Source organism: Dermochelys coriacea, chromosome 15 (genome assembly GCF_009764565.3).
Source record: "Dermochelys coriacea isolate rDerCor1 chromosome 15, rDerCor1.pri.v4, whole genome shotgun sequence".
In the NCBI taxonomy this organism is placed as follows: Eukaryota; Metazoa; Chordata; order Testudines; family Dermochelyidae; genus Dermochelys; species Dermochelys coriacea.
In genome coordinates this window covers 27,133,394-27,147,538 of record NC_050082.1, presented here as the reverse complement: position 1 = coordinate 27,147,538, position 14,145 = coordinate 27,133,394, and the positions used below count along the sequence as shown (strand labels likewise).

The 14,145-nt window shown below is 49.8% G+C and overlaps 1 protein-coding gene across 1 annotated transcript; it reads left to right on the top strand.

Annotated features, from left to right (window-relative positions):
- The first annotated feature begins 1,326 nt into the window (after positions 1–1,326).
- On the top strand, positions 1,327–8,138 carry PHETA1 (PH domain containing endocytic trafficking adaptor 1). Its single transcript, XM_038373514.2, has 2 exons — positions 1,327–1,427; positions 6,421–8,138. The coding sequence occupies exon 2, from the start codon at positions 6,432–6,434 to the stop codon at positions 7,293–7,295; it is 864 nt and encodes a 287-aa protein (XP_038229442.1). The 5' UTR covers positions 1,327–1,427; positions 6,421–6,431; the 3' UTR covers positions 7,296–8,138.
- The last annotated feature ends 6,007 nt before the right edge of the window (positions 8,139–14,145 follow it).

Here is a 14,145-nt window from a genome sequence, read left to right as displayed (position 1 = left end):
TTGACAAGCATGTTTTGATACACGTTGCTCAGTACCTGCGTTAGAGAAGGCAGGCCAAAGAAGGGCACCTCAAATGTAGAGCAATTAGCCTTGTTGTAAAGCTTTTCACAGAGCCCCAGGAGTGGAGCTGTCACCCCTCGGCTTCATCCAGAGCCCTAGTTATCTTTGGGCTCGGCACCTTGAAGTTAAGGACCAAGACTGGAACTCATTGAATATTGTCTTGCTGTTTCCTCATCCGGTCCAGTCCATATCCATCTGTTATCTCTTGTATTATACTTGAATTGGAAGCTCTTTGGGGCAGGGACTCTGTTCCATGTTTGTACAGTGCTGGCACAACAGAGTCCACGGCTGGTACTCCAGTAATATGACTAATAATACAAATAATAATATCCTGCAATAGCAATTTCACCCAGAAGCATTGATGTTCTGACCTGTACCGTGTGGCCACCCGGATCGCCTCTAATCCCTTAGGGCAGTGGCTCTCAACCTTTCCAGACTACTGTACCCCTTTCAGGAGGCTGATTTGTCTTGCATACCCCCAAGTTACACCTCACTTAAAAATGACTTGTTTAGAAAATCAGACTCCAAAATACCAAAAAAGTGTCCCAGTTCCCTATTCCTGAAAAATTGCGGATGTTCTCATTTCTACCATATAATCCTCAAACCACTGGAATATATTGTACTTACATTTCAGTGTGATACCAGAGCCTGCGTTTCACATGTGAGCCTTATGTAAAGCCCGAGCCCTGCCACCCTGGGCTGAAGCAGGGAACTCAGCTTAACGAGCCCCCAGGCAATTGCCCTGCCTGCCATGCCCTCATGCCGGCCCTGCACTTGCAATCCCCCTAAACTCATCCCGCAACCCCCATGGGGTTCACGACTGGCAGGTTGAGAAACATTGATCTAGAGGGTTTGAGTACCCCCCAGAAGACTGCAGCGAATCCTCAGGGCTACACATACCCCTGGTTGAGGGTATGCCCTACTGCATGGTCAACCTGGGCTTAGGGCTGCTGGCCCCAGCTCTCCCCGCCTTGCTAAGGGGGCCTTCCCCCGCTGCACAGACCTGACTGGGCTCTGGGGCTTGAGCTGCGTCCACACTGCGCAATGAGGGGGCTTGAGCCCCAGTCTCCGCAGGACTCAGGGTCCCCGGTACTTGCAGACCGGGATCAGGCACCTTTGCGTGCGGCCGGCAGGGGGGCTGGGCTGCCAGCGGCGTGGGGCCAGGTTTCCGAGGCCGTGTGGACACCCCCCGCCGGCTCGGGAGGCGGGTGTGCGGGCTGGGCTGGCTCTTTAAGAGCAGCCGGTGGCCGGCGGCCACAGCCCGCGGAGGAGGAGCCGGCGCCAGCCCCAGCCCCAGCCCCAGCCGGGGGAGGCAGGAGCGGCGCGGAGGGAACAAAGGAGCCGGGCGCAGGCAGCGGCGCGCAGAAGTAAGAGCCGGGGGCGGGATGGAGCCTGGCAGCCGCCGCCGCCGCCGGGGGGCCCGAGCTGGGAGCCGGGGCGCGGGCAGAGCCCGGCCAGGCGGGAGGCTGCAGGGGACAGGCCGGTCTCCGGCCCGTCCCCGCCCCTAGGGGCCGAGCTAGCGCGGGGCTGGAGGCCACGGGGATGGGCCCGCTCCGAGAAGCTGCCGGGCTGGGCTCTGCGGGGCGGGCTTTTGCCCCGGAGTCTCCAGCGTTGGGTGCCACCAGGGTTGTTCCCCTGCCCAGCACCCGAGCTGGCTGCCTTCCTGCGCGGCCCATGCCAGGGCCCCCCCCCCGGCTGGCCTGGAGCGCAGCCCCTTCCCCACGCCAGTGTGACTCCAGCACCCCCGGGGAGCTAAGTCACTTTCCCGGGGGGGGCTGGGGCCAGCTCACTTGCCCCATGCGTGTCCGGCTCTGGGGGGGGGACTCAGCCCAATTCCCCCACGAGTCCACAGGAAGCAGGAACCACGCCGGCTGCAAGACACGCTGCAGGGCGCCGTTGGGGCTGCTCTCCGCCTGCCTGTCTCAGTGACCCTTAAAAAAACCCCAAAACCTCCTACAGCTAAAAACCCCAGAATGAGCGAACGGTCCGCGGCTGCGGTGAAGGCTCCCTCCGAGTTGCTTTTCATCCCCTTCCTCAGGCTGCGTGGGCCGGTCTCCTGCTCGCAGCCGAATAAACGCACCAGGCGCTTCAGAATAAGTTCGACAAACCAACCAAGTCACTTCATGAATGAAACGGAGGAGCTGAGACGCTTGTAACATTCCCTGTTACTACCTACCTGGCTTCTGCACAAGAGGCGGCTCCTGGGGGATTATAAAAATAACCTTCTCGTAATAAGAAAAGGAGGACTTGTGGCACCTTAGAGACTAACAAATTTATTAGAGCATAAGCTTTCGTGAGCTACAGCTCACTTGCATCCGATGAAGTGAGCCGTAGCTCACGAAAGCTTATGCTCAAATAAATTTGTTAGTCTCTAAGGTGCCACAAGTACTGCTTTTCTTTTTGCGAATACAGACTAACACTTCTGGTAGTGGGGGGGGACACCTCAATTAATCTTTAACATTGTTACATGACTGAAGAGTGAAATTGCTTGTCCACGTCCAAGGGTTTTGTTGTGGTCCTATGCTTTTTTTTTTTTTTTTAAAAAAAGACTAGATTAGGACTAGAGTTAAAGAGCAGTGGTCTTTCAGGGAGGAGTGCTGTCTAGTGGTCAGAGCAAAGGCCTGGCAGTCAGGACTCCTGGGTTCTAAGTCCCAGTTCTGAAACAGACTCACGGTGTTTCCTTGGGGCTAGTCACTAACCCCATGGGGGTCAAGTTTGGGTGCCCCCTTTAACACAGCTACAGTCTGCTTCCTCCAGCTGCTCCCACCTGGGCCCCCAAAATTCATGGCTACTTTGGAAAACTTGGGCCTTCATCTTTGGGGGCTGGTCTCCCCCCCAGCTGTAAAATGGTTACTGATAGTTATCAGCCTGAAAGGGTTTGAGTGCCTTGCAGGGGAGGTGCTGTCAGTATGATTAGGGAAGCAAAAGCTAGCAGTGGCATGGTATTTATAAAAAGAAAAGGAGGACGTGTGGTACCTTAGAGACTAACGAATTTATTAGAGCATAAGCTTTTGTGAGCTACAGCTCACTTCATTAATGCATCCGATGAAGTGAGCTGTAGCTCACGAAAGCTTATGCTCTAATAAATTTGTTAGTCTCTAAGGTGCCCCAAGTACTCCTTTTCTTTTTGCAAATATAGACTAACACGGCTGCTACTCTGAAACATGGTATTTATAGACTCCTTATGCTGTGGTGCTGAGCAAGGGCAGCATTTCAGAAAAATGGAGCGGGGGGAGAGGGGGAAGTTATGTCCACATACACAACATTATAGGGGATTTTACTTTACACTGCAAAGGCTGCGTGTGGGGGGGGGGGAGTGGAAGACCTAGTGGTGCATATGGATCTATTAAAAGTCAGGGGCCAAACCGAGCTCTGGGGGACAATGCCGCACCTGCTGCTGAGGACAATGACAGCAGCCTACCAGGGTGAAAACATCTCTCGCTGTCAGCATGGTCACCAGTGACAGCTGTTAGTCACAAACCTTGTAAGACCATTTACTTCCTCCATCAGAACCAAGTCACTGTAAACAGAAAGGAAACAACTCGGAAAGATCTGTTCAACCTCCTCTAGTAGTCCATGCCGCTCCATACAGGGCTGAGTGACTCTTGTCCCTCATTGGCTTCTTTGGGAACTTGCATCGAAGGCTCATGGAAGCTTTTGGAGGGAGCGCATTAAAGCCGCTCGCCTTGGTGCTTGGATGAGGATGTAGCATTTGCTTCCAGTGCCTTTCCACTCTAAGTGGCATTAGCAGAGCTGGGCTGTGACAAGAGACGATACAGATGTTCCAGAGGCAAGTGGCAGCTCTTTGCCGCCCACCCCATTGTGGGGATGGTGGGGGCTGTTTGGAGGTCCATTTCAGCCATCCATTGGGGGGTCACTGGAATCTTGGAAGCTCTGGCAGCCCTTCACTGCAGCCTGAGCAATGCAAAGATGAAGCGCTTAAGAATACGCTAAACGTTAAAGCATGGAAATGTTCCCACTGAAATCAATGGAACCACCACCATGCTTAGAATGACGCTTCCTGACTCATGGCTGGTACTTGCAATGCTACAGATCTCAAAGCAGGATAGGAGGCACAATCCCTGTTTTCCAGATAGGGGACACTGGTACAGAGCAGTACAGTGAAATCACACGTTCAGTGAGTGGTAGATGTGGGAAGAGAACGTGGGTTGTCTGACTCCCAGTTCTTTCCCAACAGAAGTGGTGCTAGGACATCTTAACAAGCAGAGCTAGTATGGCCAATGTCTGCAGCAGCTGTGAATGTGATCAGGCATCTGGGTTGCTAGATAAGCTGCTAGGGAATAACTTTACTCAGCTTACAAAACAGCATCTAGGATGCAACCGACTATGGTGGACGGGTAGTAACCAATACCAGCAGTGTATGCAGCACCCTGAGTCCTCCTGGTCCCTGCTGATCAGGGCAGCAATAGACTGGTGCTAGGAACCTAATGAGCAGTGCCAGGCCAGCTGCTCACTGCATTGTTCAGGAGTATTTATAGAGGGGAGGGGGAAGTGTAATTTAGGAATTGTTCTTCAGCCATGCGTGATAAACAGCATTAGATTGGGTGTGATCCCAATTACAGGCCCAATGAGGGAAGAAGGAAAAGGGCATTCAATTCACCCAGAAAATGGTTGGTTTTGTAAAAGTCAACTTTGAACAAAAAGCGGAGATCAATAGGACTCTTTTAAATTGGAAGTATCTTTTAAACAGTTGTTCCCCTCCCTCTCTTTCCTCCCCCAAAGGGCCCAAGAATCAGAAAGGAAACTGATCCAACGGGTTCTCACTGGAAAGGCAAACAGCCAGGAGCAGAAATAGGGGCAGGTGACCTGAATGGCAAGCTGGGGAGTGGACAAAGAAAGGAGAAGCCAGTTGCAGTGAGCAGGGTCTCTCCCTCAAGCATAGAAAATCGTTTTAGTTTCTGATAAGTTAAGGCCCCCAGCTGGAGATCACTCCAGGTCTATGACCCCGTCTCTTCCTAGAGGCATTTTCGCCCTGGGCTCCCCAAGCAGCTAATATATAGCAGTTCCCATGAACCTCTGGGCCAAGAGAGAGGGAAGCTGAGCTGAGGTCAACCCCTTTTTTACCAGGGACCACCCAGTGCCCATAGATGTCATTCCAGGGGTTTAAATGGTTCTGGCACCTTGTGTAATGGAAGGTGCTGTGAGAAGTGGTGTTTGCAGATGGATTAAATTGGCAGGGCCCCCCCCTCAAGTCCATTTTTATCCTGTGTTCCTGGGTACCACCATGCGGGGCAGCAGGAAAGCTGCTTCATTCCTTCTATTCCCCACCATCCTGCTCATAGCTCCTTCCACCTCCCTGCACTTTGCCCCTGGGGCTGCTCTCTTTGAGTCTGATTTTTCCCAAAGGTGCGGAGCCCCTAGAACTCCAGCTGAAGTCAATGGGAAGAGCAGGCCCTTCTCCTGTGCCTTGTTTCATCCCACCCCATTGCCTGAACAATGTCTGCCCTACCCCTTCCCCCTGCTGGATGACCCGATCCAGCTAGGCCTGCAGTCACCGTCCAGGTGTGGCTCTGGGTTTGCTGGGGTCCTGCCGGTGTACGGGATCCACATGGCTGGCTCCCCTGCCAGGCAGCACTGTGAACACATACGGCAGCTGGGAATAATTCTGCAGTGGCTCAGGGGCACTGATGGTCAGAAGGGTGATTAGCCAGCACCTCCTCCCCCAAAGCCAACCCCAGCCCAAGTGGCTCCCCCTTCCTGGGGGGGCTCTGAACTGGGTCCTGGAATGAAGCTCCCTGCAGTGACATTGCAGGGAGGACAGATCCTTCAATGGCTGTTAGCCAAGATGGTCAGGGCTGCAGCCCTATACTCCAGGTGTCCCTAAACCTCTGATTGCCAGAAGCTGGAGCTGGATGACTCGATAACTGCCCTGTTCTGTTCATTTCCTCTGAAGCCTGTAGCTCTGGCCACTGTGGGGAGACAGGATACTGGGCTCAATGGCCCATTGATTTGACCCAGTGTGGCTGCTCCTGTTAATGTTCCTCCCCTCTCCTGAGCCTTCTGAGGGCAAATCAGTGCTGCCCAATTACCTGGTTCCCCCTCTCTAGGTTCTGAATCCCTTCACCCTGTGGAGGGGGAGCGGCCAGTGGGGAGTGCATGGCAGCCAGGGTAAACAGGTAGGGCCTCTATGCAGATTGCCCCGGTGCCCCTGTGTTAGGGGTTTGAACTCCCTGCTGTCTGTTTCCAGTCCGTACCCATGTGGGTAAGGACCTCACCAAGCCAGTAGAGTCACTCTAGCTGCTGGGATGGGACTGCCTGGGCTCCCTGGCCTTTGTGCGTAGCTCAGAGAACCCAGCAGATCCTCGCCCCCGAGCCCATACGAATCTCTTTCCCCTCTAGGCCTCGGCACCATGAAGCTGAACGAGCGGAGCCTGGTGTTCTACGCCACCTGCAACTCCCCCGCTGACAACGCCGGCTTCCTCTTCAAGAGGGGCGAGCGGAACACGGCCTATCACCGCCGCTGGTTCGTGCTGAAGGGCAACATGCTCTTCTACTTTGAGGAGCGGGAGAGCCGGGAGCCGGTTGGCGTGATCATCTTGGAGGGCTGCACTGTGGAGCTCTGCGAGGCCGCTGAGGAGTTCACCTTCGCCATCAAGTTTGACTGCGCCAAGTCGCGAACCTACATCCTGGCGGCCGAGAGCCAGGCTGCCGTGGAGTCCTGGGTCAAGTCCCTGTCGCGTGCCAGCTTCAACTACATGCGGCTGGTGGTGAAGGAGCTGGAGAAACAGCTGGAGGAGATGCAGGGGAGCCTGGCTGGCAGCCACAGCGTCCAAAGGAGGTCACCGATTTACCGGAAAACCAAGCCGGGGCTCTGCTTGGACCCCACGTCTCCGGCTTTGGAGCTGCCACCTCCCCGGGAGCGGCCCATGGCGCCGGTGCCTTGCGCCCCCCTGAAAGAGAACGGCTGTGCAGTGTGGAATAACGCTCCGTGCGTGGATACCCTGCCAGCGGGGGACATCCCCGGGGGCCTTGCCGACTCGGGGAACGGGAGGACGGCTGCGGGCAGCAGCCACGAGGGACGCGTGAAACCACCTCCTTTACCACCTCGCAGACGCACCTCATCAGGCAATAGCTGCGGCCCTGCGGCCCTGCCGGCAGACTGCCCGGTGTGCCCAGGCACGGTGAGTTTCTCCAAGCTCCACGACTGGTACGGCAGAGAGATCACCGAGCTGAGGAGAGAATGGCTGGAGAGCCAGGAAAGCCACAAACTGTAACGGAGGCTCTGGTGTGGGTGGCAGGGGGCTCATTTGGAAACACTAAGTAAGCCATCTCTGAAGTCGGCCTCGCTGCAAGTGCCACCTGAGATGCCATCATGTGCTGCTAGTCCGTCAGCGGGACCGGGAACTCCTGCATGCTGAGAAATTTGCCTGCCTAGTGTCATGTGCCCGGCTCCAGCAGTGATCCCGTGGTCGCCGAGTCTTGTCTTTCCATTCCCAGCAGTGGTTTTGATGTGGAAGTGGAGACAGTTGCTTTTGAACTCTGCCCCTGGATTTAGGTACCTGACCTGCTGCATCCAAACCTGACCCGACCACTGCTGGCAATGGACTCCATGGCACCTTGGAGATGATGAGCTCTTCTGAGCCAAAGCGGCTCTGTGTCCAAACCCCTGAGGCCAGTGTCGATCACTGAAAGTCATTTCCTGCACTAACACAGGGCTTGGGTGCGTGCTGATCCAGCACCACAGCTCGGGAGGGACCCACTTGGGGTTCTGAAAGCGTGTCGTTGCTTGCAGACTTTTTCTGGTCTTCCTCAAATTAGTCTAGTGTCTGACATCCCGTGAGCTGCTGGAGTCAGCAAAGAATGTGCTAGAGCACCCGGGCAGCTCAAATCGCTGCTTCCAGGTGGGATTTCTCATGCTCTTGATTTTGGAGACAACAGCTGCTGAAATCACATAAGTGTGGAAGTAGAAGGAAGAAACTGACCGAAATAATTTTTTTTTTTTTTCAATCTGATACCTCGTGACCTGTTGCCACTTTCCATGATGCCATTGGAAAGCTGGGACCCCATTTAACATTGGCCTAAATAATTCTCTTTCTTGCCCTCCTAGTTTGTGTGTACAGGACCTTTAAAAATATTGGCCTGCATTAATTCCTTTAGCCTATCAATGCTATTTTGTCACTGATCCAGGATGGATTATAGATGGGTAATTCTTAGTTCCTGGTTTGTGCCTAGTTCATTCTAGGCCAGTGGTTTTCAACCTGTGGTCTATGGACCCCCCTGAGAGCCCACAGACTGTCTAAGGGGTCCGGGAAAGGTTGTCATTACCATAGAACAGTGGTTTTCAACCTGTGCTCCATGCTGCAGCCCCCCTAAGATTTCCAAAAGCATCTGCATCTCCAGGCACCATTTTTTTAGGGGCCCTTAAATGAAAAAAGGTTGAAAACCACTTGTCTAGGCCAAAGAGCAGCACAAGTCTTGGTGTGAATATTTGCTCTAGGTCTGTTTTGTTCAGGATTTAATATTTTTGGTCTGGGCAGAAAGAAGGTCAAACAATGCCAACATTCCTTGGTTTTCCAGGTGAAAATCAGCCGAGCAGGATAAAAGCATTTGTTCCTTAGAGAAGGATCATTTTCCTTCTTGAAATTATATCACACCACACAGCCAGGAGAGAAGGGGCTTTGCTAGAATATAGAGTTTGTTTTTCCCTTAAGAAAGGTCTTCATCTAGCTCTCCTGCTGTGGTAGCTGTTGCTCTGGTCCTGGTGGCTGACGCGGCCTTGACCACTGCTCCTGCAGCGCCAGGGGTCATCCAGCCATGGCCCATGCTCCGGGGGCTCACCCAGCCCTGGTCTGTGGCCCTGGCAGCCACTGCTCCGGTGGCCCCTAGCCTGGCCCCAGGGGCTGCTCCTGCCCAAGTCACAGAATCCGTGACAGAATCAGATCCTTCATGATTGCTGAACATCCGACCCAGAGAGTTACATGGGAAGATTTCCATGAAGTGAGTAATTCTTAGTTGCAAGTGGCTGCAGCACCGGGGCTTCGGTTTGGAGCAGAACCACACTGCTTGGGCAATGGGGTCCTAATCCAGGACAAGAATTCCTAGGCACTACAGCAATAGAAATAATAATTAGTATGAATAAGTGTCTGCTTGTGTCTGAACGCGTTGTAGCAATGAACACCACAGGGCTATGGGGAGGGAAGTGCAACATGAATTTCAATGTAAATATTCACCTTTTCCAAGCTAATTTCAAACCAGCTTTTGTAATTTATAGAGGAAATGCAGAGCAACTCAGTGATTCAGTACCCAGAAAGGCACTTGCTCATGGATATAAATTTGGCTCGCAAAGAACTGAAAAATCTGGTGCATTTTAGCATAGTGAGGAACTGAAGGCATCGGATGTGTCTTTTTTTTTTAACATTTCTTTTATTGCTGAAATATTTTGGGGTTGTACATTTTTAATTTTTACTCTCTCCTGTCAGTTACATTGTGGAACAATGTCTCCATTGAAAAGATGCATATATTATTGCAGCCCCTGGCTCGCTGAGTGATGTCCAGTTCTTGGGAATATTTTATACTCCTAAGACAGCCTAAATATAAAATGACCTCCCTGACCATAAGTGCTACGGTCATTTCTGTGCACCTTGTTTTGTGTTCCTTGTATGTACTGTATAACATGCCAGACTCACTGCTGGGTCAGTGAGTGTGTGTGTGTTGTTTATTGTAATACTGAAAAGTTATAAGATCTTTCTTTAAAAAAATATAATTTTCCTCTCCAGCCTGTCATGTGGGTTACTTTTAAATCCGTTCTCCCATGGAAGGAATGCTAGCATTTGTATGCTTGTCTTACCAATGACACATGCCCCTACCATACTTAACACCGAGTTCTCCTTGGTACAGAATCGACCCCAGCGAGGGATTCATTGCCAGAGATCTGCTTTTGACCTCACCATCTTTGACAGCAGTTAGATAGGCAAGTGCAATGGAAAATACCTCATTCACGGGGGAGGGAAGCCAGGCTGACCTTGGAATAGGTCAGAAAAATCAACCCTGGTTGTGTCAGTCTCTGTGCTTACAACTCTGACTACTCCAGCATACAAACTGCTTTGTGGGAAATCTGCCTCTTCTTAATGTTCTCAGTTTCCAGGGACATTAAAAATAGACAAGAGGAGCCAGACTCTTGTACTAGATAAAGGAGGTTTCTTAGGACTTGACAATTGCATCTGGACAGAAAATCACCATTAACTTTACCCAGCAGAAGTGAAATTCTTTCACAGTTAACTAGGGCAACCTGGTAGAACGGCAGAAGAGCTTTACTTTGATCATTTCGCAATCTACAGTGGTTGGAATCGTGTGTACAGTCTCTGCTCATTAGGAGTCATTAAACTCACAGAAGCAACTTCATCCCTGCAGTAACGCCAGGGAAGTCAGTGGAGTTACCCACCAGGATGAATTTGGCCCTGCGGATGCACATGTAACGTAAGAGGCAAGCTCGCCTTTAGACTGGGCAAGGGTTTTAAAGAAGAAATGATCCTTCTAGCATTACAGCCCAGAGAGGTTGCCAAAGGCTTCTGCATACTAGAAAATACTGCATGGAATCGAACTCGTATGACGCTTGACTGCCTTGGAGTAACGACTGATGGCAGGGAATGAAAATTCTGTGATTTTCACTGCAATGCATGTGGGGTAAATACCTGGCTAGGCAGAAACAGCTGCGTGCTACAGGCTTCAAAACCTCTGAACGTGTTAAGCTGTCAGCATCCCAGCGCCAGTTGTCTTTAAGGGGAAGTATTCCTGAAATCTGAGGGAGAAAATTCTCTTGCTTATTCAACAGGAACACATTTGTCAGACAGAGAATGATACCATCAGCGAGATGTTGAATGATTCATGTGCTGGGTCAAAGCTGTGTGTGTGTGTGTGTGTGTGTGTGTGTGTGTGTGTGTATTTATCTTACACACATTTTATAAACACTAAGACAACCTGGCCATGTTTTAGTGGATTATCTCCTCCTTATTCTCCAGATGGATTGTGTTGCATTTTATATGTGTGTGTGTGTGTGTGTATGTATGTGTGTGTATATATATATATATATATATATATATATATATATATATATATATATATATATATATAAAAAAAAAAGTAGGCCTAGCCTTTTCATTTTATGTTTCATGTTACTGTACCTTGATTTTAATTTACTGGTATCCTTATTTATGTTAGTATTTGACTGTCAAAGAATGTGTGTTTTCATTCCAAAGGGAGAGCTGTTTTGTAACTTGCAAAGTGTAACATTTTGCAAAGAAATGTCATTAAAAGTTTGGCTGGTATTAGTTTTCTTTCAGAAGGGATATGTGCATGTTCCCTCTCTCAGAACAAATTTAGTTTCTTACTAAAAAAACTTATTTTAGAAATGCTGCTTGGGTGAGTTTGCTGGATGTAGTTCAAGCTTTGACTTGTTAGTCTAAACACCTGCATGTTTTAATTCCAAATCCTGGTCCCACCATAGTCAATGAGAGTTTTGACATTGACTTGAGTTATACTAAGGTTTAACCCCTAGCAATTTTACACAACAGGTCATGAGAACACTGTACCAGCTGTAACCCACTCTGGCAGAATGTGGGACTGTACACCCCCTCACAGAACAGGACAAAAGTTTACTACTGCTACCAGGTAATGGAATTACTGCTTTAGCTCAAGTGGTGGAGGCAGATACTTTTAATACTGAAAGTCTCGGGATCAAACCCGCTGGTAGCATGGGAGCTGTTCTGTCACACAGACTTAATCTGAACTAGGTCAAAGGTCCATTTATCATTCTGTGCCTAGGGGGAAGCAAATTTAAGTACAATGTTACAGGGGGAGAGAGAGTTTATACCTAATGGAATAATTAAAGAATCCTCAGAGGTTACAGTTTGAAATCCACTCCTTCCAGCCTGTAAAACACAGAGATCCAAATGCTATAGACCTGCAAGGCACCAAGGATTTGCTTTTTCATTGGATAATTGCTATTTTATTCCTGGGAAATACACAAAGATAAACTGATCATAAATTGCTTCCAGCCCTTGTTCTATAAACCTGTCATCTCTCGGTAGAAGCTCTCTGAAGTCTATGGTGAAGTATGAATCTATTTTATTTTTTAAACTAAAATAATGGAAAATTGCAAGTCAGACCAAAATTCATACTTTTTTTTATAAGATATGAATGACAACACAGAGCCGAGAAGATCATAAACAATCTCCAAACGTGGGATTTTTTTTTTTGAAAGTGTAGGAAGTGGAACTATTCAGAGATTTTGCATGTAATATTTGCACATATAAAATCATTCCAAGAATTGCCAGTTTGGGCAACAGCAGAAGTGTCAGCTGAGGGAAGACAGATTGTCTGCAAACATGCTGCGGCATTTATTTTTCTTCAATTGTCCAAGACTAGAATCAGAGAGTATCATGAGGCCCTTTCTTCATTCAAGATTGTGCAAATCACTAGCCCTCAGGAAATATGCCCTATAACTTTACAGGTTTCAGAGTAGCAGCCGTGTTAGTCTGTATTCGCAAAAAGAAAAGGAGTACTTGTGGCACCTTAGAGACTAACAAATTTGTTAGAGCATAAGCTTTCGTGAGCTACAGCTCACTTCATCGGAATGCATCCGATGAAGTGAGCTGTAGCTCATGAAAGCTTATGCTCTAACAAATTTGTTAGTCTCTAAGGTGCCACAAGTACTCCTTTTCTTATAACTTTACAGGCTCAGAATTCAAGTCATTTAAAAAAAAATGCCTGCAACAATCTGGCTTCCAAGTCCCTTCCACTATGGAAAAAACTGATCATCCCTCATGCTGTAGCATGGAACCCCCAGCTATACACCTTCCGAGCCCATGGTCTGAGCAACAGCCACCCCTTCACAGAGCCAACACCAGAAACCTGGTGCATTACTGACGCTAGCGAAGTGCAATAGTCAGACAAGATACTGCTCCCACTAATGGAACAGGCAAGTCGCTCATTGACTTGAGCAGTACTGATCTAGCACCTGATGCTGCAGCACTTGTGTGGCTCATTGGAGTCCATGGGAACTGAAGGGCTCAGTGCCCCTCCAAAACCGCGTGAATCCAAACCAGCCTCCCTGGCTCAGACTCACTGTTAGAAAACGGGTCTGTTAGAGAACACAACTGACTTTGGAACAGTGTCTAGCCCACAAGTGTTACAATAGCTATCTGTGCAAATACACAATGCAAAGCCATGGCAGTGAGAGTCATGTAGCTTACCGGAACAAGGTGCTCAGATAACTATGGTGATGAGGGCGATACAAACGATGCGGTGGGGAGAACAGACATACAAGTGAAAGCACCACAGCTACTGCAGTTCAGAGACCATTCACATCTAGGGTACCCTCCAGGGCCAGCTCCAACTTCTGTTGGTCAGCCCTCTAGATCAGTAGCAGCTGCAGATAGCGAAGGGTGGGGACGAAGGTTACAAAGGCCATGTGGCAGGGAATACTGAATGAGCTTTGAGCGGCTCAGAAGGCCACATCATGCAGTTGGTTTAAAGGCAGAGTAAATTGATGCCAATGGGCACTGAGCTTGTGAGTGGCCAGATGGCGCTATCCCTAAAGCGTGGGTTGGAGTTCAGAAGGGAGGGAAAAGCAAATGGGAATTTGATGGTGGGCAGGGAGAGTGGATGGCAGCAGAGGGATGGATCTCCTGTTCCCTGGAAAATGAAGTTGGATCAACAGGAGGCTAGCAGTCCAGGAACAGCGTGACTCTTCCCCAGCAAGGGCACTTTTTATTTCGGGACATTTCAATCAACTAGAGCACTGGACATAAACTGGCTTCTGGGCCCCTCACCTGACACTGCGGGGGGACGTGAATCCAAACCAACGCCCCCAGCATAAAAGAACCCTTTACTAAAAGCTTTACTAAAATATTTAAGATTGAGACCCAAAGCTCATCATCGGCATCTCTTTAAAACAGCTGTTTGCCACAATCAAAAGTCACCAGTTGCAATAACAGGGCTCCTATGACTCACTCCAGGGTCTTTGTATCATTCTCAAAGAATTATTTCACCTGGGCTATAATTAGGGTCCTACCAAATTCATTGCCATGAAAAATGCGTCACAGATCGTGAAAGCTGGTCTCCCCG